The sequence below is a fragment of the Panthera tigris genome, chromosome B1 (assembly GCF_018350195.1).
Source record: "Panthera tigris isolate Pti1 chromosome B1, P.tigris_Pti1_mat1.1, whole genome shotgun sequence".
Classification (NCBI taxonomy): Eukaryota; Metazoa; Chordata; class Mammalia; order Carnivora; family Felidae; genus Panthera; species Panthera tigris.
In genome coordinates, this window is record NC_056663.1 from 32,439,364 (window position 1) to 32,461,209 (window position 21,846).

General features: G+C 41.9%; 2 protein-coding genes across 7 annotated transcripts in view; one reads left to right on the plus strand and one right to left on the minus strand.

The window, feature by feature from the left end:
• The window catches only part of CDCA2 (cell division cycle associated 2), a 48,974-nt gene extending 29,745 nt beyond the window's left edge, over positions 1 to 19,229 (minus strand). The window contains exons 1-7 of one of the 5 annotated variants that reach the window (XM_042983197.1): positions 19,079 to 19,229; positions 18,259 to 18,322; positions 17,993 to 18,166; positions 16,691 to 16,842; positions 4,150 to 4,300; positions 2,721 to 2,920; positions 886 to 970 (exon numbers count right to left, since the gene is read on the minus strand). In XM_042983197.1, coding sequence (XP_042839131.1) covers positions 886 to 970; positions 2,721 to 2,920; positions 4,150 to 4,300; positions 16,691 to 16,842; positions 17,993 to 18,166; positions 18,259 to 18,322 — 826 coding nt within the window. In that variant the 5' untranslated portion in view covers positions 19,079 to 19,229. The other 4 variants (XM_042983198.1, XM_042983199.1, XM_042983200.1 and 1 more) reach the window with 4 other exon arrangements.
• A 612-nt stretch (positions 19,230 to 19,841) lies between these two features.
• Positions 19,842 to 21,846, plus strand: part of KCTD9 (potassium channel tetramerization domain containing 9) — a 37,375-nt gene continuing 35,370 nt past the window's right edge. Inside the window, exon 1 of one of the 2 annotated variants that reach the window (XM_007093916.3) lies at positions 19,842 to 19,990. In XM_007093916.3, coding sequence (XP_007093978.1) covers positions 19,943 to 19,990 — 48 coding nt within the window. In that variant the 5' untranslated portion in view covers positions 19,842 to 19,942. The remainder of the gene's footprint in view (positions 19,991 to 21,846) is intronic. The other variant, XM_042983202.1, reaches the window with a different exon arrangement.

A 21,846-nucleotide genomic window follows, 5' to 3' on the forward strand; every position in this document is an offset into this window, starting at 1 on the left:
GCCTAATGGGGGGCTCGAACCCAGGAAGCCGTGAGATCATGACCTGAGCCGAAACTGAGTTGGATGCTGAACTGACTGGGCCACCCAGGTGCCCCCCAAAAAAGGTAGATTTAAATCAAACCATATCAATAATGACTTGAAAAGCTAATGGGCCAAACACTCCCATGGAAAAGAAGGGGTTTTTCAGAATAAATAAAAAAAGCAAGACCTAACTATATACGTACGAGTTTTACTTCAGGGGAGCCTGGGTGGCTTAGTCAGTTAAGCATCCAACTTCTGCTCAGGTCATGATCTCGTGGTTCATGAGTTCAAGCTCTGTGATGGGCTCTGTGCTGACAGCTCAGAGCCTGGAGCCTGCTTCAGATTTTGTGTCTCCCTCTCTCTCTGCCCCTCCCTTGCTCATGTTGTCCCTCTCCGTCTCTCAAAAATAAATAAATATTAAAAAAAAAGATTTCAAGACACAGGTAGGCTGAAAGTAAACCTAATATCTTACAGTATTTGGGGGAAGGTATAGTGATTTGGGGGAAGTTTTGAATGCTGGTCCCTTTCCACAAACTTAAAAACCAAAAACAACATGTGCAGTGTTTTGTCTTACAAAATACATTAGTTAAGTGTTCAGAGATTCTGTTTTTTATAATGGATTCTACCAGCTTGGAAATATTTCACTAATTCTTATTGGTGGCAGTTCAAAAAAAATAAAAGTCATCTCTCATAGAACAAGAATTCTGAAACATTTGTACTAGACTGTGAGTTCCTCAAATGGAGGGCACCATTTCAGTTTTCCCAAATTTCAGCATATAGGTAAATGCTGAAACATAAATATCCACTGAACAATATGTTTCAATGGGTGAACTGGCATGTATTAAGGAAAGATTAAACACTTACCACTTGAAGCTTCTGTGAGATCTGAAAGTGAAACAGACTCTTCAACCAAATATCCAGACTGCGTTAAACCAGATTCAAAAGATTTCTTGGGAGGAAAAAAATTAAAGAAATATTAAATCTTACTACTTACAGGAGTACTGAGATCTTTGTAAAGATTTGAGTAAGCATTACAGATTATCTGGAAATCTGATGTTAAACCTATCAATCATTATCTACCTAATTGTTACAAAATACAGGAATGGAACTAAAAACATCTGCAGCCTAAACACCCTACCAAACAAATTTCAGCTCCCTAGTAAAAGTTTATGGGACACATTTTTATTGCCTTATTGTTTGAAGTCTACAAAACCGTATTAACTGATTCTAAAGAGAAAATTCTCAAAGTTAACGCAGGATGTTATATAATTATTAATCAAACAACAGGATATCAATAGCTAGGCTAGGAAAACCATCAATGGCTAGGACAGAAAACACACTCATATTAATGCGGAAACCATTTCTAAATCGTGGTGTATGTCCAAACAATCAAAGTTCTGATGAGAAACTACTGATTCTGTCAGACGATGATTTCATATCCGGGAGGAAAAAGCAGAGGGAGCGGAGATTGTAAGTGACTCCAAGATACAAATGAAACCTACTGGACCCTGAAGAATCTTTAATGACTATCAAACATTCATTATGCGGGTCCAGATAAGATCGATAGGAGATGCACTGAATCTATGTGACAGAGAAGGTGCCAGGAATGTTCCAGCTCTAATGGTGTCAGGTGTCTCCTCTCACTGAAGATATGGGAACCTGCTGTATCACAGCACAACTAAAGCAAGGAAAGCCAGTGATGAGCTAACTAGCTTCCTGTCTACGTGTGAGTGAAGGTCAAGGATCTTCAAAAGTATTATTTCACACTGCTTACCATCTTTTGATAATCTTGACAGGTTTTTGTTTTTTTTTTTTAATTTTTTTTTTTTTTTAACGTTTATTTATTTTTGAGACAGAGCATGAATGGGGGAGGGTCAGAGAGAGGGAGACACAGAATCTGAAACAGGCTCCAGGCTCTGAGCCGTCAGCACAGAGCCCAACGCGGGGCTCGAACCCACGGACAGTGAGATCGTGACCTGAGCCGAAGTCGGACGCTTAGCCGACTGAGCCACCCAGGTGCCCCGATCTTGACAGGTTTTAAGTAGTTATAAGCAACAAAAATCCCTCCAGCTACTTGGAAGAAGTAAGCAGAGCAAAGGGCAGCTCAACAGCAGCCTGCTTCCCAGCCAGTATTAAACCAGTTAGGTTTAATTGGAAATATTTCACTAATTCTTCACTAATTCTTATTGGTGGCAGTTCAACTTATTGGTGCCACTTATTGGTGGCAGTTAGACCCCCACACCTGAGCTGCACAGCCCATATATAATCCTCAACTCATTCGCCAGTTACGTGTAAATAATATGCTCCTACGTCTGCCTCCTCCAGCAGTCGAAAAGCTGCTCAAGGGCAGGACTGTGATTTCTCACCGTGGTACCACCAGTATCTAGAACAATTCCTCACAAGCAGAAGACCAGAAGGCTTAATACTTTCATAAAGTGTTTTTCTGTAACCAAAAGCAACATATTAATCAAAACTGTCTAATAACCATTAAGCCAACAACAACAAAAATTTAGCAAGTAGGAAATACACACGCGCACACACACACACACACACACACACACACACAGAGTGCAATTTAAAACTCAGCTGCGGTATAGAAGTACAAGGTACCATAACTGAAAAAGGGTTCGGACAGTCTTAAAACCGCCTAGCCAGAAAACCAAAGCTTCATTTTCCTATGATTCTAGTAAGTGAATTACCTCAGAAAAATCTGCAAGAGAAGTTTCAACAGCACACATTGTGCCTGTATTAGGAGAAGTGGCTCTACGGGATATCTGGAGATCAACTGCGTCAGGGAGATTTTCATCAGAGTTGCTCTGAGAGGATATCCTTCGACGTTTGGAAGATAAATCTGCAGAGAACTCAAACTGTGGACACTGTCCAAGCCTTTCCTTTTTGGCTACGTATACAAAATAAAAACATTAACACAGGCATAAATATTTTTCTTTTCCAGCATTGTTTTAAAATTTCATCGATAATGATTTTAGTAAAATGTAACGCTTGAGCCTAAACACTTTGCCAGTGAGGACATTTTTCTATTCAGGAGAGAAATCTAACTGTAAGGCAAGAGAACATCACTACTAAAAGGGTAACAAACATTACTAGAGTTTTCTTCTAGACTTTAAAAAGGTACTAAAATACATTAATACACATTTCCATCTCTGTTATAGTATCTCACTCTATTTTAAAGTTTACGATGGACCCTTTCCTTTAGAGCATTTTAAAGGATGTGGTTATGTTCTGACCTGGTTCTGCTTTGACTACGTAAGATTTTATGAAAAGCCCAGACACAATGTGCCTCTGTTCTTCCTAGATACAAAAAGTGAACTGAATCGTCTGCAGAACTACAGCGATCATGGCCGTAAAATATTTGCAAATGCAGGTCACAAGAGAAAAATAGGTAAGTTACAAACTACAAATATAAACGAGTGCAGCAGAGTGGGTCAGGCAGATGAACTGGATGTGTCTTGCACATGAGGAGGTGCTGGAATGTACTCGAAGGTGGCTCGAGAAACCAAAACCAAATTATCTGGAACTTTAGAGTGCAAAGCACCGGAGGAATGGCTGTGATGATTACGCCAATGCCAAGATTTTGTCTAATTCTGATGTTTCAAATGCTCTGTGATTGGAAAATCAAAAGTGACAGGCAAAAATAACCAAATGAATTACAACCTAAAGTTATGGTAAAGAATGTGACAGGCTATTAAGATGTCAGATTAGATCTATCTGTTTATGATATCGGGGTTCGGTGCTTGGCATTCGCAGAAATGCTTGCCAAACTTAATAATAAGCCTCTAAAGATCACGGTTTGAACGCTCACATTTGCCACATGCCTTATTCTGAAGATGAAACGAGCTAACTGGCTCTGACATGTTAACACTTAAAACTTAATCGCGGCCATGTGGAGACGTAGGCTCAGGAATGCCTGATAGCAAGTTTTTTCCAAGACAAACCAGAAATCTAAATTTTTGTGTGAAATTTCCCAAATTTTAAGTGTTAGGCTCCATTTAAAAATACCGAGCTCTGCTCAGAAAAGACTGCCTTCACACTGTGGAACGCCATCTTTTTTATACCTCCGAGGCTCGTCTGAATCAATACGGAAGTCCAAACTGAATTCCTTCTACTCACTCAAGCCTGTTGTCGTGACTTCTCCTTCTGCCTCTGAGACTTCGGGAAAGTCAGTCATTTTTTCATTCTCCTTTATGCAGTGAAAAGCTGACTGGAAGGCGGACATTCGCTCTCTTAAAGAATTAACATTTCGATGCAGTACAGGACTGCCCTGTTAAAATAGAGATGCGGAGGGTATTACGGATGAAATCAAACAAGATTCTGTATTCTAGGCCTGTAACCACTGGATCCAGAACTCAATACATAAAGACTTTCTGAAGATCAGGAGGAATAAATTAGCGTGTGAGAGTCTCTTCTCCCCCTTGAATCACGTACTTTCAGTTTTGAGTATTTCGTGTGCAGCCATGATCCTAGCTCTTCCTCTGCTCCTTCCTTGGTTTTGAACCTGAGCAAAGAGGAAGAGCTGTGTGGTATGTCTAGCCATGTTGTGACAGGCTGGTCAATACTGAGAGTCAGTCCATGCACATGACAAAAGTCCAGCATAGGTGGGGAAGCGCTTTAAAAAGGCACCCGTGCAAAACACATGCCTTCTTATTTGAGGGCTAAACACCTATTTAGAAGGATTCTTTCTGGGGAGCTTAAGGCCTCTCTTTTATAATTTAGAGTCCATAACCTGAGACAGCCTCAGGAAACCAAATTGGAAAGAGAAAGAAGTTTAGGACAAAAATGTTGGAAAGGCGAGTGTAAGCAATTATATGGGGAATACAGGAAAACGCTGAGTCCTAGAGATGGGGCAAGGAAGAAGGGACAGAGGAACCTGCCAATTTGGAAACTTTACCAGACTTGCTAAAAAGAAAAAAAAAACACCGAAAATCATCTGCAGGACACATGATGGTCTCAATGCACCTCGTTCAATCCGAGCTAGTCTGACTGCTCATTTCCATCCGCACACCTGCCCCCCTGAAGGCCAGGACAAGACACAGATGAGCTGTCATAGCTCAGATACCCATCTTCACACTTATCCTCTCCCCAGCTAAATTCTCCTGATCTCTTGGGACCTTACTTCCTCAGAGCTGGAAGCCAGCCATTCACTAGAACTCCAAAGCCAAATGGTGTAAGCACGGGAGCTTTCCGGAAACTCTAACAGGGTTTCAGCCAAAGAGCCATCAAATGAAATTGACACTGGCAGCGACAGAAGTGCCAGATAAATCCAAGTAACGTATAATTTAGGAGTTCTGTTTACCTATAAATTATTAAGTTCTCTGTCCAGGTTTTTTTCCCCCCTTTACTATTTAGACTAACATATTTCCACCCATCCGGAGCTTGTAACAATTTAAAAATTACACTGACCGGCAAAAGTCAAGTAAAAAATTACCTCCCTTTAAGATATCATATGGAGAAGAATCAGTGAAAAGCTTGAAGCATGTTTGATGGTGAATCTGGTCACACACTTGATTCTATTCCCAGTTAAATACATTGACAAAGCCAACTGTTACACCATAACGGCATATTTTACATCCCAATATGATTGATGATGTAAAACCTTTATGACATAAACAGCACATAACACTCATACAAAGCTGGTGACCAACCCTTATCTAGGAGATACGGAGAAAATAAAGGGGTTATCCCAAAGTCATACAGTTTGCCTCCAATGGGCTTTTTTTTTTTTTTTTTCACACTCATAAGTGAACACGGTAGGGGAAGGTTTAATGTCCTAGGAATTTAAAGCACTTTGAAATGCTGCCTAAACAAATGAAAGGTTCCCTAGTTGGAATCATTTTTCTCTATTTCCTGATGGAGAATGGGAATATACAAAGCAAACGAAACATTCAAAATGCACTGCTTCCTTTTTTCATGAATCTTGTCAGGAAACATTCCTCCTGTGTCCCAGATACTGTTCCCAGGGCTCAGGATACAGGGGAGAAATTATATTCTAGACTGAAATTCTGAAAACATATTAATGTAGTTTCAGGTACAAGAGGTGCTACGGAGAAGATAAAAAAGGAATGTGATGCAGGAAAAGTGCTGCTTTCGCTTGCATCAGAACGGCACTGTATCCCAAGCAGTATCTGAGCTGAAACCAAAACAATGAGAAAGTGCTGGTGGAGGGAAGATACTGGGGGAGAAAGGCATTCCGCAATAAGGAGGCAGAACAAGAACAAAGGCCTTGGGATGGAAGAAATAGGACGCAGCATAGAAAAACCCACCACACCCGGGAAATGGAGGGAGATGGGGATCTGAGGCTAATGGTGGGCAAGGCTCAGATCAAGGAGGCTTCAAAGCAGGGGTCTGGGTTTAATTCAAGGCATAACAAAGCCATGGGAAGGTTTTAAGCGGCAGAATGAATGATCTGGTTTAATGTATCAGAACCACTCTGAGGGATGGTGGATGCATTAGGGGAAGGGGGAAGTAAGGAGACCAGTTAGGAAGTGGCACTTGGCAATCTAGGCAGGAATCACATTAGGGTTGTGGCAGGGGAGCTGTGGGACAGGTGGAATTACAGAAAGGTCTTTAATAGGCAACCAAAAGGTAGCGGTGGGCTGGATGTGGAAGAAAGGAACCAAGGCAGATTGACGGATAGTTGGCCTGAGCCACTGCATGACAGCTTATACTAGGACAGGGAAGTGGGCTGGAGAATCCGGTAGGGAGTGGAACCCTAGAATTTGGCTGTGGCCATGTAATACTTCAAATGCTTATTAAACAACTAAATGAGGATGCTGAATAGGCAAATGGACATCTAGGTCTGGAGTTCTGGGAAGCTCTGGGCCAAAGCTTGACATTTTGGAGCCAACAGCTGATGCTTGAAGCCATGGGAAGGGATTAGGTTACCTAAGGAAGGCAAAGAAAAGGGGGCAGGAGAAGGCCCTGGGGCACGCAAGCATTTTTGAGAGGAAAATTGCAAGAAGGGGTGCAATCAGCACACGAAACACAGAGGGAATGACCAATGGCACAGGAAGAAAATTAGGTCTGTACAGAATCCCAGAAACCAAGCGAAGAAGTGTTTCGAGGAGGTCGAACACATCAAAAGCCGAGGAAAGGCTGAGGAAGACGCAAACTTAGATTTAATCTTTGTCTTGGCAAGGTGTAGGCCATTTGTGCTCAGTAGTGACGCAAGTCTTCTCGACCGGGTGGCAGAGACGAAAGTCCGACTGGAGCAGCCAGCAGTAGTGGAGAGGATGGGGCGGCAGGAAGGAGAGCAACACAGGACAGACAACCTGGTCAAGGAGTTTTGCTGTGATGAAGAGGCACAGAAATGGGGTATTATGGAGGTCTAGGAAGAGTTCGAGAGAGAGATTAAGATTTGTTTGTACTAATGGCAAATGACCCAAAAGAAAAGGAGGGAAACAAAACCGGGGAAAAATAAGCTCAGAATGACCTATACGGTCATAGTAACGTAAACACTCCAATAGCTACATCACCCAACAATTAGGAAGTTGTAGAGGGCAGAAAGTACGTATGTGCACGTATGGTAAAAGGTGCAAGGAAGAAAGAAGGCTGATTCTCCATCATCCACAGTGGGAAGTCAACAGTTAATGCCTTAGCACCGAAAGATTAAGTAGTAGCAATCAGGCAAGAAATTAAAGGCATCCAAATCGGAAACAGGGGTAAAACCGTCACCATGTGCAGACGGCATATTAAATACAGGAAACTAAAGACTCTACCAAAAAACGGTTAGACTAAATGATTTCAGTAAAGCTGCTTTAAGATACAAAACCAACATACAAAAATCTGTCGCGTGTCTATACGCTAATAATGAGCTAGCAGAAACCAAAATTAAGAAACAATTGCATCAGAAAGAATTAAACTAGGAGGAAGTTTAACCACAGGAGTGAAAGACCCATACAATGAAAACAGTAAGAAACTAATGAAAGAAACTGAAGACGCAAATGTGTGTAAAGATACTCTATGCTCATGGATTAGAAGAATTTATATCGTTAAAATGTCCATACTACTGGAAGCATGCAACAGATTCGATGCAATCCCTATCAACATTCCAATGGCATTTACCAAGACATGCAACAAACAACCCTGAAATGTGTATGGAATCACAAAAGACCATGAACAGTCAAAGCAATCTTGAGAAGAACAGAGCTGGAAGCATCGTGGTCCAATTTCAAACCATATTACGAAGCAATTGTAATCAAAACAGACATGCAGATCAGTGGAACAGAACAGAGAGCCCAGAAATCTATGTATGTATGGTCAACTAAGAGAAGACAAAAGAGCCAAGAACATCCAATGGGGAAAGAACATCTCTTCAAAAAACAGTATGGGGAAAACTGGACAGTCACAGGCAAAAGCAATGAAACTGAACCGTTATCTTACACCAAACATAAAAATGGACAAAAGACTTAAAAGAGCTGAAACCACAAAAACCCTAGAAGAAAACAGGTGGTAAGCTCCTTGACAACAGTCTTGACAATGATTTTTTTGGATTTGACACAGAAAGCAAGACAACAAAGCAAAAATAAATTAAGTGTTCCGCATCAATCTAAAAATGCTCTGCACAGCAAAGGAAACCCACCATGAAACAAAAAGGCAACCTACTGGAGAGAACATATGTGCAAATCACATATCTGACAAAGGGCTAGCATAAAAAATTATATATAAAGAACTCACATAACTGAATAGCAAAAAATGGTTTAAAAAAAGCAATTTTAAAAAGGGGCAGAAAATCTGAATAGACATTTTTCCCAAGAGAAGATACTGATGGTCCAGAGACACATGAAAAAATGCTCCCCATCACTAATCATCAGGGAAATGCAAATCAAAACCTAATGAACTATCACTTCGCACGTGTTACAATGGCTATTATCAAAAAGAAGTAAGAAGTGGTAGCAAGGATGTGAAGAAAAGGGATCGCTGTGCACTTTTGGTGGGAATGGAAATTGTCACAGCCACTATGGGTACAGTACGGAGGTTCCTTGAAAGATTAAAAGTGGAACTGCCATATGACCCACTAATGCCACTTTTGAGTACTTATCCAATGAAAATGAAAACACAAACTTGAGGTCACATATGCATCCCCGTGTTCATTGCAGCATGATGTACAATAGCCAAGATATGGACACAACCTAAGTATCCATCAACGAATGGATGAAGAAGACATGGTATGTACACGCAGGATTTTTCAGCCAGAAAAAAAAGAAAATCTTGTCACTTGGACAACATAGATGGACCCTGAGACCATTATGCTAAGAGAAGTAAGTCAGAGAACGACAAATACTGTGTGGAATCTAAAAGTTTAAAAAGAAAGAAAAAAGGAGCTCATAGGTACAGAGAAGAGATTGGTGTTACCAGAGGCTACTTGGGAGTAGGCAAAATGGGTGAAGGGAGTTAAAAAAGTACAAACTTCCAGGTATAAAATAAGTAAGTCATGGGGGGTGTAATGCAGAACATGGTGACTATAGTGAATAATACTCTATTATATACTCAAAGGTTGCTGAGAGTAGATTTTAAGTTCTCATCACGCACACATAAAAATTTGTAACTGTATGGTGATGGACATTAACCAGACTTATAATGGTGATCAATTTGGAACACAGTCGATTCTTGAACAACATGGTTTGTACTGCAAGGACTCTCTTGTGTGTAGATTTTTTTTTCAATACATACAATTCTGTAAGTGTATTTTCTCTTATTTTTTAACAACATTTTCTTTTCTCTAGTTCATAGTACACAGTGCATGTAACATACAAAATATGTGTTAATCCACTGTGTGATCAGTAAGGCTTCCCGTCAACAGTAGGCTATTAATAGTTACGATCTTCCACAGTGTTGGGATCAGTGCCTCTAACTTCCACATTGTTCAAGGGTCAGTTGTGCATAAAATTTAGAATCAGTACATTACACTTCAATTTAAAGGAATTGCAAGGGGGAAAATACGCCTGTTATTAAGAAATATGAAAGAAAATACCGAGAGCAACAGCTACAAAAGTTGAAAATGAGAGCCTTGGGAACGGAAAAACGGAAAAAGGCAACTGCATACTCTTTTTCTTATAAATAAATCCTAAAATCCTGAGTCTTTAAATAAACTATGTGCGTATGTAGTATTTTTACTTTTGTGAATTTTTAAAACTAAAAAAAAAAAAGTATCTGCAAGAAAACTTTCGAGTGTTAGGACACAGATCTAGACTGGGGAAGGATGAGCAGTAGACAGTACGGGTGTGATCAGATCAACAGTCTGGAGGCTTTAATAAGATGAGAGAAGTGTGAAGTAAACTGGAAAGATAAATGTGGGTCAGAGAGGGAGGTGGGCTGAAAGATCTTAAAGGTAATACACCAGCAAGGGACCACACGAGGGGATGGCTGACGTACAGAAGATGGTCGCAGGAGCTATGGAAGTCAAGGATTGGAGACTGCCACGGTGTTGGACGATCATCCATGTGCTTGCTGAAATATTCAAGAATGAAAGCAAGAGTAGTGGAAGAAAGATGGAGCGCCATTTCCCCTCAACTTGCAACTTTTCCTTTAAAGTGTTTTCTTTCTAAAACGGAAAGGTGGAGAAAATAAGAGGTGAACTATCTAAGCACACAGGGCCTTATGCTTTACAAAAAGAAAAAAAGTCCTACTTGTACATTTGCAGGACATTTTGGTGAAGTAGAACAAGTAACTAATATTATTTAGGCAGTCGATAAATTTGGTGAACAAGGTGAGAACTCAAAGAGTAGAGTCACCAAAGTTATTTACTACAGAGGCAAACCTCAAAAGGTCAAAGGACAGCACTGATTGTCCATAAAACTGCTCCGGTGAAAAGCCCTTACTTTTAACAACACTAGATACTAAAACTATATATTCAAGGAAATCTCTTAAGACATACAATCAGATGATACGGGTATGAGGTGTTTTGCTAGATATGCATATGTATATGTGCATACCCATCAGGAAAAAAACAGAAATAAACAGCAGATATGGAATGTCAACAAACAATGTCCACTGACTTAGGCCAGAGAAAGCTGAAACTGACAGGGACTCTTTAGGTAGGGCATTTTGCAAACAGGAAAAAAGCAGACCTGCTTGGAGACCTCTAGAAAGGCTCAGGTATCTAAAAGCATCAGAGAATTTCTGAAACCAGGATCAAGGGCAGGACTCCAAACGGGAACACTGAAACTCTGTCAGTAGCGCTTGAACCCACAGATCTCCCCATAAATAACAAAGGACCCTTACATTTTGGAGGGAACACAGAAATTTAGGATTCCATGAGACTGAAGACTCCATAAACAGCTAAGGAGGGTTTGCACTGAAAACAGAGGCCATCCAAGTCTTCTCAGTGAACAGTTAGACTTCCAGTCATTTTCTGCACCTGACTTCCAGAGTTCTAGGGCTCAGGTTTATATCCCAAGGAATTCCTTCCAGAGAAAACAGATCTGCCAAGAGCCAGAGGATTCTGACGCTTGGGAGTTCCTCCAATGAAAAAGTGGCCATGTCTACACAGAAATTCACCAGCTAACAAATCCAGACCACGCACACTGAGCTCCCAGTCAGGTTTTAAAAGTGTGTCACTTTTATTTTATTTTTTTAATGTTTATTTATTTTTGAGAGAGAGTGAGAGAGAGAGCACGCACGAGTGGTGGGTGAAGGGGCAGAGAAAGTGGGAGACACAGAATCCGAAGCAGGCTCCAGGCTCTGAGTTGTCAGCAGAGCCGGATGCGAGGCTTGAGCTCACGAGCTGTGTGATCATGACCTGAGCCGAAATCGGACTCTCAACCAACTGAGCCCCCCAGGTGCCCTAAAGTGTGTCACTTTTAAACATGAATGGAGTCTCAAGAATCATCAGACGTCTGAAAACCTGGGCATCAGACAGGAGACCGAACTAATCAGGGAGCAAAATGGAAGCTGGAGGAAAAGAGAGCCTGCAAGGGGAGGAAGAAAACATCAATAAAAACACCAAGTCCACAATGAAAGATATTCCATCTGAAAATTCTAATACCAAGAACAGATCTTCAAATGAAAAAGCAGGCCACACAAAAGACAGAAAATCAAAATACGTGTGGAATGAGTAGATGAATAGGATTCTTCAACTCTGTAAGCTAACATACAGTGGAGCAATGCCTTCAAAATTTTCATGGAAGATACGTGTCACCTGGATTTCTCTACTAAGACAAAAACCATAATCCAAACACGCTGGTCGAATAAACTTAATTAGATATGCTGGGGCTCCAGAAAAATGAGACAGTAAACCAAGAAAGGAGAAAGATACAAGGTCAAGGAAAATCCCAACAGAAGAGGAAAAGGAAATCACTAAGGACGGTGAAAGCAAGTCACAAAGTGACAGCTGTCCAGCAGATCCAGATGACAACCAAGCCCACAGGAGACAGAGGACACTGAGGAACACAGAAAAGAACCCATAGACTCTAAGGTTCACAGATCTGTCAAAGTTTGGGGATGAGATTATGTAATAATTTAAGATTAACCAAAAAGTAACAAAAAGTACTTATTAACTAGGGGAAAAACAAAAATTGTGTAAGAAACAGAGCCATAACATGCTACATAGCAGTTTGTGAACTATGTCTACATGGCTAAATAATGCACGTTAAAGTCTAATTTCAATAAAAATTACAGTTGTACTGGAAGGTTGGAGAAAGGGGACAGTGTTAGCTATGGCTAGGATGTGTAAGAGAGCAAAATCCTCATTTTTCACAGAACGAACTACAATGATAGTAAATCTAAAGCATGCCATGTTCCAGGCACAGTTCTAAGTACTTCATTATTAATTTACTCATCCTCATTAAAAACCTTACTATTATCACCCCCATTTTATGTGTGAGAAAACTGAGACAAAGTAAGTAACTTGGGGCACCTGGCTGGCTCAGTCAGGTAGAACATGTGGCTCTTGATCTCGGGTTGTGAGTTTGAGCCCCATATTGGGTGTAGAGATTACTTAAAAATAAAATCTTAAAGAAAAAAAAATTAGGTAACTTGCCAGTTACATAATTAATTATAATTAATAATAAAGCAAATAAAGCAAATTAATAAAGCAAATAAAGCAAATTAATAATAAAGCAAAGAATCAAACCTCAGCAAATAGCTCCATAGTCCATGTTGGTATCTACCCGAACAGTTCTCAGAACTCTCTTAAAAACTGAGAACACCGGGGCGCCTGGGTGGCTCAGTCGGTTAAGCGTCCGACTCCAGCTCAGGTCACGATCTCGCGGTCTGTGAGTTCGAGCCCCGTGTCAGGCTCTGGGCTGACGGCTCAGAGCCTGGAGCCTGCTTCTCATTCTGTGTCTCCCTCTCTCTCTGCCCCTCCCCTGTTCATGCTCCGTCTCTCTCTGTCTCAAAAATAAATATAAACGTTAAAAAAAAAAAAAAAAATTAAAAAAACTGAGAACACCAAAGACTCTCAGTTCAAGTGCATATCAAAGATCGAGTATTTTAACAGCCTTTTCAGAATTGTGGCTATTCCTCCTTTAATGCAACACAAAACTCAACACAGATTTCCTAAAGGTTAGTTGCAATGTCAAATATGAAATCCTATCAATGAAATTTTCATAGTCTGGTTATGTTAAAATCTGTGAGTCTCTTGCAATTTGAGGGTATATTTTGCATGCACTGGTCATGAGGAAAACACCGGTTCACTTAGTTATGCAGATCTTCCAAATGTTAACACCTTTTATTATTCAATATCAAAAAATCACATTCATTAATATCCCCACTGATCTTATCAGAAAAGTGTAGCTACTGGGAAGTTCTCAAGCTCCTGATGCTGAATGTAAGTTTTCCAAAATTCTCATTTTCTCCAGAAAACACTAGTTTTTCATCAGTAAGAAATATTTCAGCTTTTCCTTGAAGTGGCAGGTTTGCTGTTCATTTTTGAGAAAATGTTCACCTTCCCAAGTCTAACGAACCATGATGTCAGTCAGGCATTCTTTTCAGTTAAAGATGATAGACCATAAAAAAAGCAGTCTGAGTTCAGCTCCTAGCTCAAAACAGTTACATATACGAGCTTTTTCAAAACATCCACCAAACTTCTGTATGTCCTTTGGAAGTGCTTGATGCATTCTTCCCATTTCAGCACACCGAATACTCAAGGGTGGAGAATTAATGAAACTTGTAGTTTTTGGGGCACCTGGCTGGCTCAGTAGGGTAAGCATCCAACTTCGGCTCAGGTCATGATCTCACGATTTGTGGGTCTGAGCCCCTACGTCGGGCTATGTGCCGACAGCTCAGAGCCTGGAGCCTATTCATGTTCTGTCTCTGCTCTCTGCCCCTCCTCAGCTCACGCTCCCTTTCTCTCAAAAGTAATCATTAAAAAAATAAAAAACATGGCACAAAAATAGACACTCAGATCAATGGAACAGAATAGAGAACCCAGAAATGGACCCACAAACGTATGGCCAACTAATCTTTGACAAAGCAGGAAAGAATATCCAATGGAATAAAGACTGTCTCTTCAGCAAGTGGTGCTGGGAAAACTGGATGGTGACATGCAGAAGAATGAACCTGGACCACTTTCTCACACCATACACAAAGATAAACTCAAAATGGATGAAAGACCTCAATGTAAGACAGGAAGTCATCAAAATCCTCGAGGAGAAAGCAGGCAAAAACCTCTCTGATCTTGGCCGCAGCAACTTCTTACTCAACATGTCGGCGGAAGCAAGGGAAATAAAAGCAAAAATGAACTATTGGGACCTCATCAAAATAAAAAGCTTCTACACAGCCAAGGAAACAATCAGCAAAACTAAAAGGAAACCGACAGAATGGGAGAAGATGTTTGCAAGAGGACACATCAGATAAAGGGTTAGTATCCAAAATCTATAGAGAACTTATCAAACTCAACACCCAAAAAACAAAGAATCCAGTGAAGAAATGGGCAAAAGTCATGAATAGACACTTCTCCAAAGACATCCAAATGGCCGACACATGAAAAGATGCTCAACATCACCCATCATCAGGGAAATACAAATGAAAACCACCATGAGATACAACCTCATACCTGTCAGAATGACTAACATTAACAACTCAGGCAACAACAGATGTTGGTGAGGATGTGGAGAAAGGATCTCTTTTGCATTGTTGGTGGCAATGCCAACTGGTGCAGCCACTCTGGAAAACAGTATCGAGGGGCCTCAAAAAACTAAAAATAGAAGTACCCTACGACCCAGCAACTGCACTACTAGGTATTTATCCATGGGATACAGGTGTGCTGTTTCGAAGGGACACATGCACCACAATGTTTATAGCAGCACTATCAACAATAGCCAAAGTATGGAAAGAGCCCAAATGTCCATCAATGGATGAACGGATAAAAAAAGAAGTGGTCTATATATACAATGGAGTATTACTCGGCAATCAAAAAGAATGAAGTGTTGCCATTTGCAACTGCGTGGATGGAACTAGAGGATATTATGCTAAGCGAAATTAGAGAAAGACAAATATCATATGACTTCACTCATATGAGGACTTTAAGACACAGAACAGATGAAGATAAGGGAAGGGAAGCAAAAATAATATAAAAACAGGGAGGGGAACAAAACAGAAGAGACTCTTAAATCTGGAGAACAAACAGAGGGTTGCTGGAGGGGTTGTGGGAGGGGGGATGGGCTAAATGGGTGAGGGGCGCTAAGGAATCTACTCCTGAAATCATTGTTGCACTATATGCTAATTCGGATGTAAATTAAAAAATAAACAAATAAAATAAAAAATAAACAAACATAACTTTCACTGCATCATCACGGACATTAAGCGAACCTGGCATTATCACCTCCTGTGAATGCTTAGCAGAATGGACTAAAATGACAGCTTGGTGCCATCAATTTGACCCACCGTTGCTCCTGCACTGTGAGCACAAACATCAACCTAGTGGAAAAAGGGCAAACACCTCACTGCTATCACAAAAATATGTTTTAACACCTTTGACCTCTTGAATAGGACTCGGATCCCCAGGAATCTGCAGATAATCTGTGAGAACCACCGGACTACATAGCCTCACGCATATATAGATAGTGTCCAAACACTGAAAAATAAACAAGTGGTAATGTAAGTACATTTTAAAAGCGGAAGGCCAGTACCAAAAGAGACAAGTAGTTGTCCTTCCAGAAGGGTAAACCTTAACTGTGTCTTTCATAGTACCTCTTGTACGTTATTTCACTTTTTAGAAATATACATTATTCTGCTAAAAATGTGCAAAAATATCTATATCCCTCCCCATCAGCAGACAAATAAATCTCTCCCTTTCACAAGGTTATCCCCAATATATTTTGTCCCGGGGGGGAACTCTTACCCCTACATGCCAATATGCAGTGATCAAAAAAAATTAGACACTTAGAAAGTATTAAATAAAAAAGCTTGAAAAATACTGCCTCACCTCATTATAGAGAAGAACATTAACTGGGGGGGGGGGGGGGGGACCTGCAAAATAAAACAGCTCACCTAGAAAACCATTTCTGTTTCTAACCTAATTCTTGATGTGCCCATGTTCAACATCCCCATCAATGCTAACTGAATGATCTCTATAAGACACAGACAAAATATTATCTCCCCAGACCCAAAACAGATGAGATGCACAAGGTAGAAACACTGTGCAAAAGCTTTGTAACAGAGCAAAACATTCTCCCTGGAAGAATTCATGACAGAACTTGGAAGAATATCATACCAGAAAAGGGGAATTCTGTGTCAAAGATTTCTCCACGTTCTTTAAATTCCGCTGCTGAGCAATGAAACGAATAAGATGGTTTGTTTCAGGGGAGCCTCGAGCACCAATTGTAGAGCGTCGTCTGGATTTTTTCAGGGAGGATGGTGACTTTCCTATAAAGAAAACTCATTAAAATTGGAACAAAACAAGGCAATCGTCAGTAATCATGTACTGAATTCCCTGTGATATAGCAGCCTAAGATAGCAAGATAAACACATTACAAAAATCTAAATAGATAAGGATAGGCGAAATTCTTCACACTCTGAGCAGTTGGATGGGGATCTTGTTTTGTCTACTGACTTATTCCACACTTCTCAAAGTGTCTGACACATAGAGAGCACTATTAGACATCTCTGGAATGAATATGTGAACACATTTTAATAGTTGTCATTTTTGTTTCAGATTTCCTGCACACAGGGACGGGTGATGGCTTGCTCTGGACTAAGAACTTCTCATTTTCTGGAATTAGTCAGTCTTCTCCCCAAGAACTGAAAGGAAAGTTCTCCACTTAGGCCAACGTACTCTCACATTCCCAATTCTTCAAGATGATTTATTTCTCGGAGACACCTATCTACCTTGTACACACTACTCTGAATTCTGGCCACATACTGAAGAGGACAAAATAAATCTAGTTTTGTTGCTGTTGATGTTTTTAAGGCCTATGAATAATGTTAAGAAAGGAATACAGAAAGGTATGTTACCGTGATCTTGTCTAAATCATGTATTACCTAGCTTAGTGCCCTGTGACTTTCCAGTCTTCTGCTACCTTCCATTTCTAAACACTGTTTTCCAATCTAATCCCATTTCCGTATTTATTTCATTACGCAAAATTAGACTCTACTGGTGAATTTCATTTCTACTCCTACAAGATTAGCCCGAGTCAATTTTCTGTCTGTGCTTTTGAAAGAGGCATTCCCCAATCTTTCTTAATTACTCTTCAACATTCTCTTATTTTTGCCATGCATGAGCATAAAATTTATTACTATAGTCTATGTATTCCTATATCCCGTGTGTCAGTCACATAGTGTTCACAGACATCTTTTCCAGTTTGAGCACAGAGCACACTTCTGAACATTATCAAGCTGGATGCCCTGGGACTCTGATATTCTAATATGCTAAATGCACTGTGCATATTCACAGAAATCTTCCTAATTGAACATTTGCAGAGTCAAAGTACTGACATAGAGAAGATGAACAAAACTAACTTATGTAAGTTATTTTTAAACTTTAAAAGCACTGCAATAGAATGACAACTTCTCTTACCTGAAGGGTTCTTTACAAAGCTTTCAGGTGTAATTCCCAGTTGCTCTACTGTTACTGTGGAAAAGTCCAAGGGTGACTTAAAAGTATCTGGTGTGCAACCATTAGGAGTCCCTTCAGGCGCATGCTTGTGAGGAGTTACAAGCTTCCCATTTCCCAAAATTAAAGAGGTACTTTCTGAAACAGACAACATATTGTGAGGGCAAAATATGATGAAAACAAATACCTAAACCTTACGTTTCACAAGGAGGCAACAGATCACTACATACCAGCACCAGGAATAGCAGACTCGTTGATTTCAAGAGGCTCGCTGTCTTTTGAGTTGGTATCCATCTAAAAAAAAGAGAGAGAAGAGAAAAATAACCCCATCCCCAATATTAACGTGACTCAATCAAGATCCTCATTCAAGACTGAATTTTAATGCAACCTATACAGGCATGAAACTAGATGCCAAGAACGTATTTTGAGAGCTTTTAAAAAGAGCAAAGGAGGAAACTGCTGTTGGGGAGGAAACCAACAGATCCCACACTAGAAGCCATGGCTTTTCAACCTTGGCAAACATCTGCAACATCTGCGTACCCTGTTAAAAGACACAGCTTTGCAGATTCCCAGAAATTCTAATTAAGTAGGTCCGGCTGGGTTCCAGGAAATCTGAATTTTAGAAAGCACACGGGTGACCCGGCTCAGGTCACAGGAGTGGACACAGGACCACTATCTCCAGAGCAGAAGTACAACATGCTTCTGAAAAGCACGCCCCAAAAACAGCTCTGCTGCACCAGGCTCCTTGCCCTACCTCTCACTCCCGCAGCTCGGCTCTCTCAATGGGTTTATTTGAAACGCTCCACCGCAGGTGAGTGTCTTGCAGGTGTTGACGGTTCGCTCGAGACGGCAAGTACCGGCCACCAAGCGGGTCGCCGGGGGCCGACTTGTCCAGGGCGCCAGCACTCCGACGCCCAAGTGCGCACTCCCTACCCTCTCCACCGCCAGGCCGCACCCGCCGCCCGATTCAAACCGCTGGCCCCGCCTCCCGGCACTGGCGTTACTCCGCGAATCTCTACGCCGCCGCTGCCCGCACGTGTCCACGCGTACCTCGATCTGCCAGGCCTCTTCCTCGCCGTCCCAGGACCAAGAGTGGCTTCGTTAGCTGGAGAGAAGCCACCACTAGCCGTGGGTGACGCATCGACGAGAGACACCGGCGCCTAACCTGTATCCGCAGGGACTACATTGCGTGAGCGTCTCGCGGAGGAACCCCTCGGTTAGTGCTGGCTCCGCCCCCCATTTTCCAATTGGATACTGCAAACTTCGAAAAGAATCGTTGGACCAATCCTGGCAGAAGGACGGGCGGCCCTTACCCAATCACTCAGTCCCGACGCCAGCCGTTTCGCCCGTGGTTTGAGCGAGTTGAGGGGGGTGGTGCTACTTGTCTGGGTCCCTGCTAGTGCTCCACCTCTTTCCTTCAAACCCCGCCTCCCTATGCAGATGAGCTCTACCTGGGGTTGGGTTTGCGCCTGCTCAGTAACGCTTTGAGCCGCCGTTCGGCTTCAGGTTCAGCTGATTGGCTGATAACCCTTCCCGTCTGCCAGACTGCAACCTCTCTTCCCTCCCTCCACCTGGGCTGGGTTAGTATGAGCCCACCCAATGAAGGGCGATGATTGGTTGAATTCTGGCCGGCGCTGCCTCCTGATTGGTGGAGCTTAGAGTCAGTCTGGGAAAGGTGGGGGAAGGGTCCCAGGCTGACTGAGAAGCCCAGGGGCGGGGTGGGAAGGAGGACCGGCCAACCCTGGGGTGTGTGACCGAGAGTGCTTGCGAGTGTGTCTCCGTAAGAGAAGGAAGGTGGCGAAGGGAGGAGAGTCCGAGTGGGTGGAGGGAGGGGTAGGGCGGGAGAAGAAGAAGGTGGGAGGAGAGCCAGGTGGGAGGGTGGCGACTCACTCAGGACCCAGTGGGGGCAGCGCGATGAGGCGGGTGACCCTGTTCCTTAACGGCAGCCCCAAGAACGGAAAGGTAAGGGGGTCGGGAGGAGGCGGGCCGGCTGCGGGGGGCTAGGGCAGCGGAGCGCGGAGCGGGCTGGCAGGGCAGAGGGCTGAAGTTGGGGAGAGGGGCTGGGAGGTGGGCGTGCGCCGGGGGTGGGGGCGTCCAGGAGGTGAACGTAGGGTCCCCGCGGCCTCCTCCCAACCCGCGGGATTCCTAGCCCGAGCCTGCCCTTGGGCTTTCCGGCCGTCCTGGGGACCAGCGCAGGTCGGCTTGTGCTTTAGCGTTCCCACGTCCAGGTGTGGGTCCTGGAAAGAGGAGGACTCGGAGGGCGTGGGGAGGGCCGCTGTCACCTGAGCGCTGGGTGCTGATTGATGTTCCTCTTGCCGCCGCCTCCCCGAAGACCCCGCTGCCCCCCACCCCTGGCTATAGAAGGTGCTCGTGGCCACCTTCGTGCTGAGTAATGGTCTGCTCCAGAAAGTGGTGGTTAACAACTAAGGCGGGCACGGAAGCCTGATCAGGTAGAAAGAATAAAAAACAAAACAAAACAAACAAAAACCAAAAAAACGGTTTATCGGTGGATAAATAAGATATTCTTCTAGGTCGAAGAGAAGATTGAAAATTAGGGACATTTTCTTGATGGTTCCTACCTTTCTCTTTTAGGCGCCCCCAAGCCCCGCCGCCGCCGAACTTACTCACTTTTTAATTTCGCCTTATTTTAGTTCCTTAGAGGACCGTCACAGTAGACCAAAATGGATTGATTTGACATCACAAGTTGCTGTGTTAGGCCTTTGTTGAGGGTGTGGTACTAAATATTTTTTTCCAAGGCTGGAGCAAGCCAAAATGAATCCTGTTCCTTCTCAAGCCTCTTGCCCCACCCATGAAAGTTGTTCGGCTTCTTTGGAAAATTTGACTGTTCAAGGCAGACATTTATGATGTGGCTAAGTGACATCTAGAAGTAACTATGCCTTAGAGTCTAAGACGAAGGTAAATTGGCCTCATTGTATTATTTGTCAGAATACAGTACTTTGTTTCCTGCATATTTTGGAAACAGTAAATTTTTAACTAGTGTATTTGTGCCCGGGTATGAAAAATGGCTTTCCAAGTACTCCGAAATTTTAAAATAAATCTGCGCTAAAAATCTGAAGTACAGTCTAGTTTGTTGACTATAATTTTGCATTATTCTGGTTTTAGAGATTTAACACATGAAAACAACTGGCATGTATTCAAGTTCTGGAGTTTTCATGAATGTTACTTGCAAATATATTTCACAAGAGTTCTGTTATTTCTGACCATTAACTTTTTATAAACCTGTTTCGTCTGCTGTTAGCTGCTAATAATCTAAAACTTGTTACTGGAAGAATTAGTATATCCAAACAATTGTAATATGTTCTCAAAACCAGACCTCTGATGGACCTTTTTTTCCAGCATCTCTGCTTTGTCCCTCCCTGAAAGACAAGATGTTTCAACTCAGCCATAAATATTTAACTATGCTCTAACTCTCCTCTGAAACCACTGACTTTTGTTTTTTCAAAGATCCTCTGTGTTAGTCTTGCCGTGTCTTTTGCAGCTATCTAGTTTTGACTAGGTTAGATTTTTGGATTTAAATTGTATTTATTTTTAAAATATTTTGATAGGGAATTTCAATACGTTAGAAAAACCACATCTCGAGTAAATAAAGATAAATATGTTTATGTTGGGAAGATCAAACTAGAAAGTACTTGTATAAACTCAATATTAAAAACAAATCAAACCATAATCCTTACTACTTAATTGGAAAACATATTCTATGCCAAAGCTCTCCATGTTTCCTTCTCTCTCTCTCTCTCTCTCTCTAGCTGATTAAAAAAATACTATAAGTCCTCTTATTTGACAAAAGATAGCAGAAT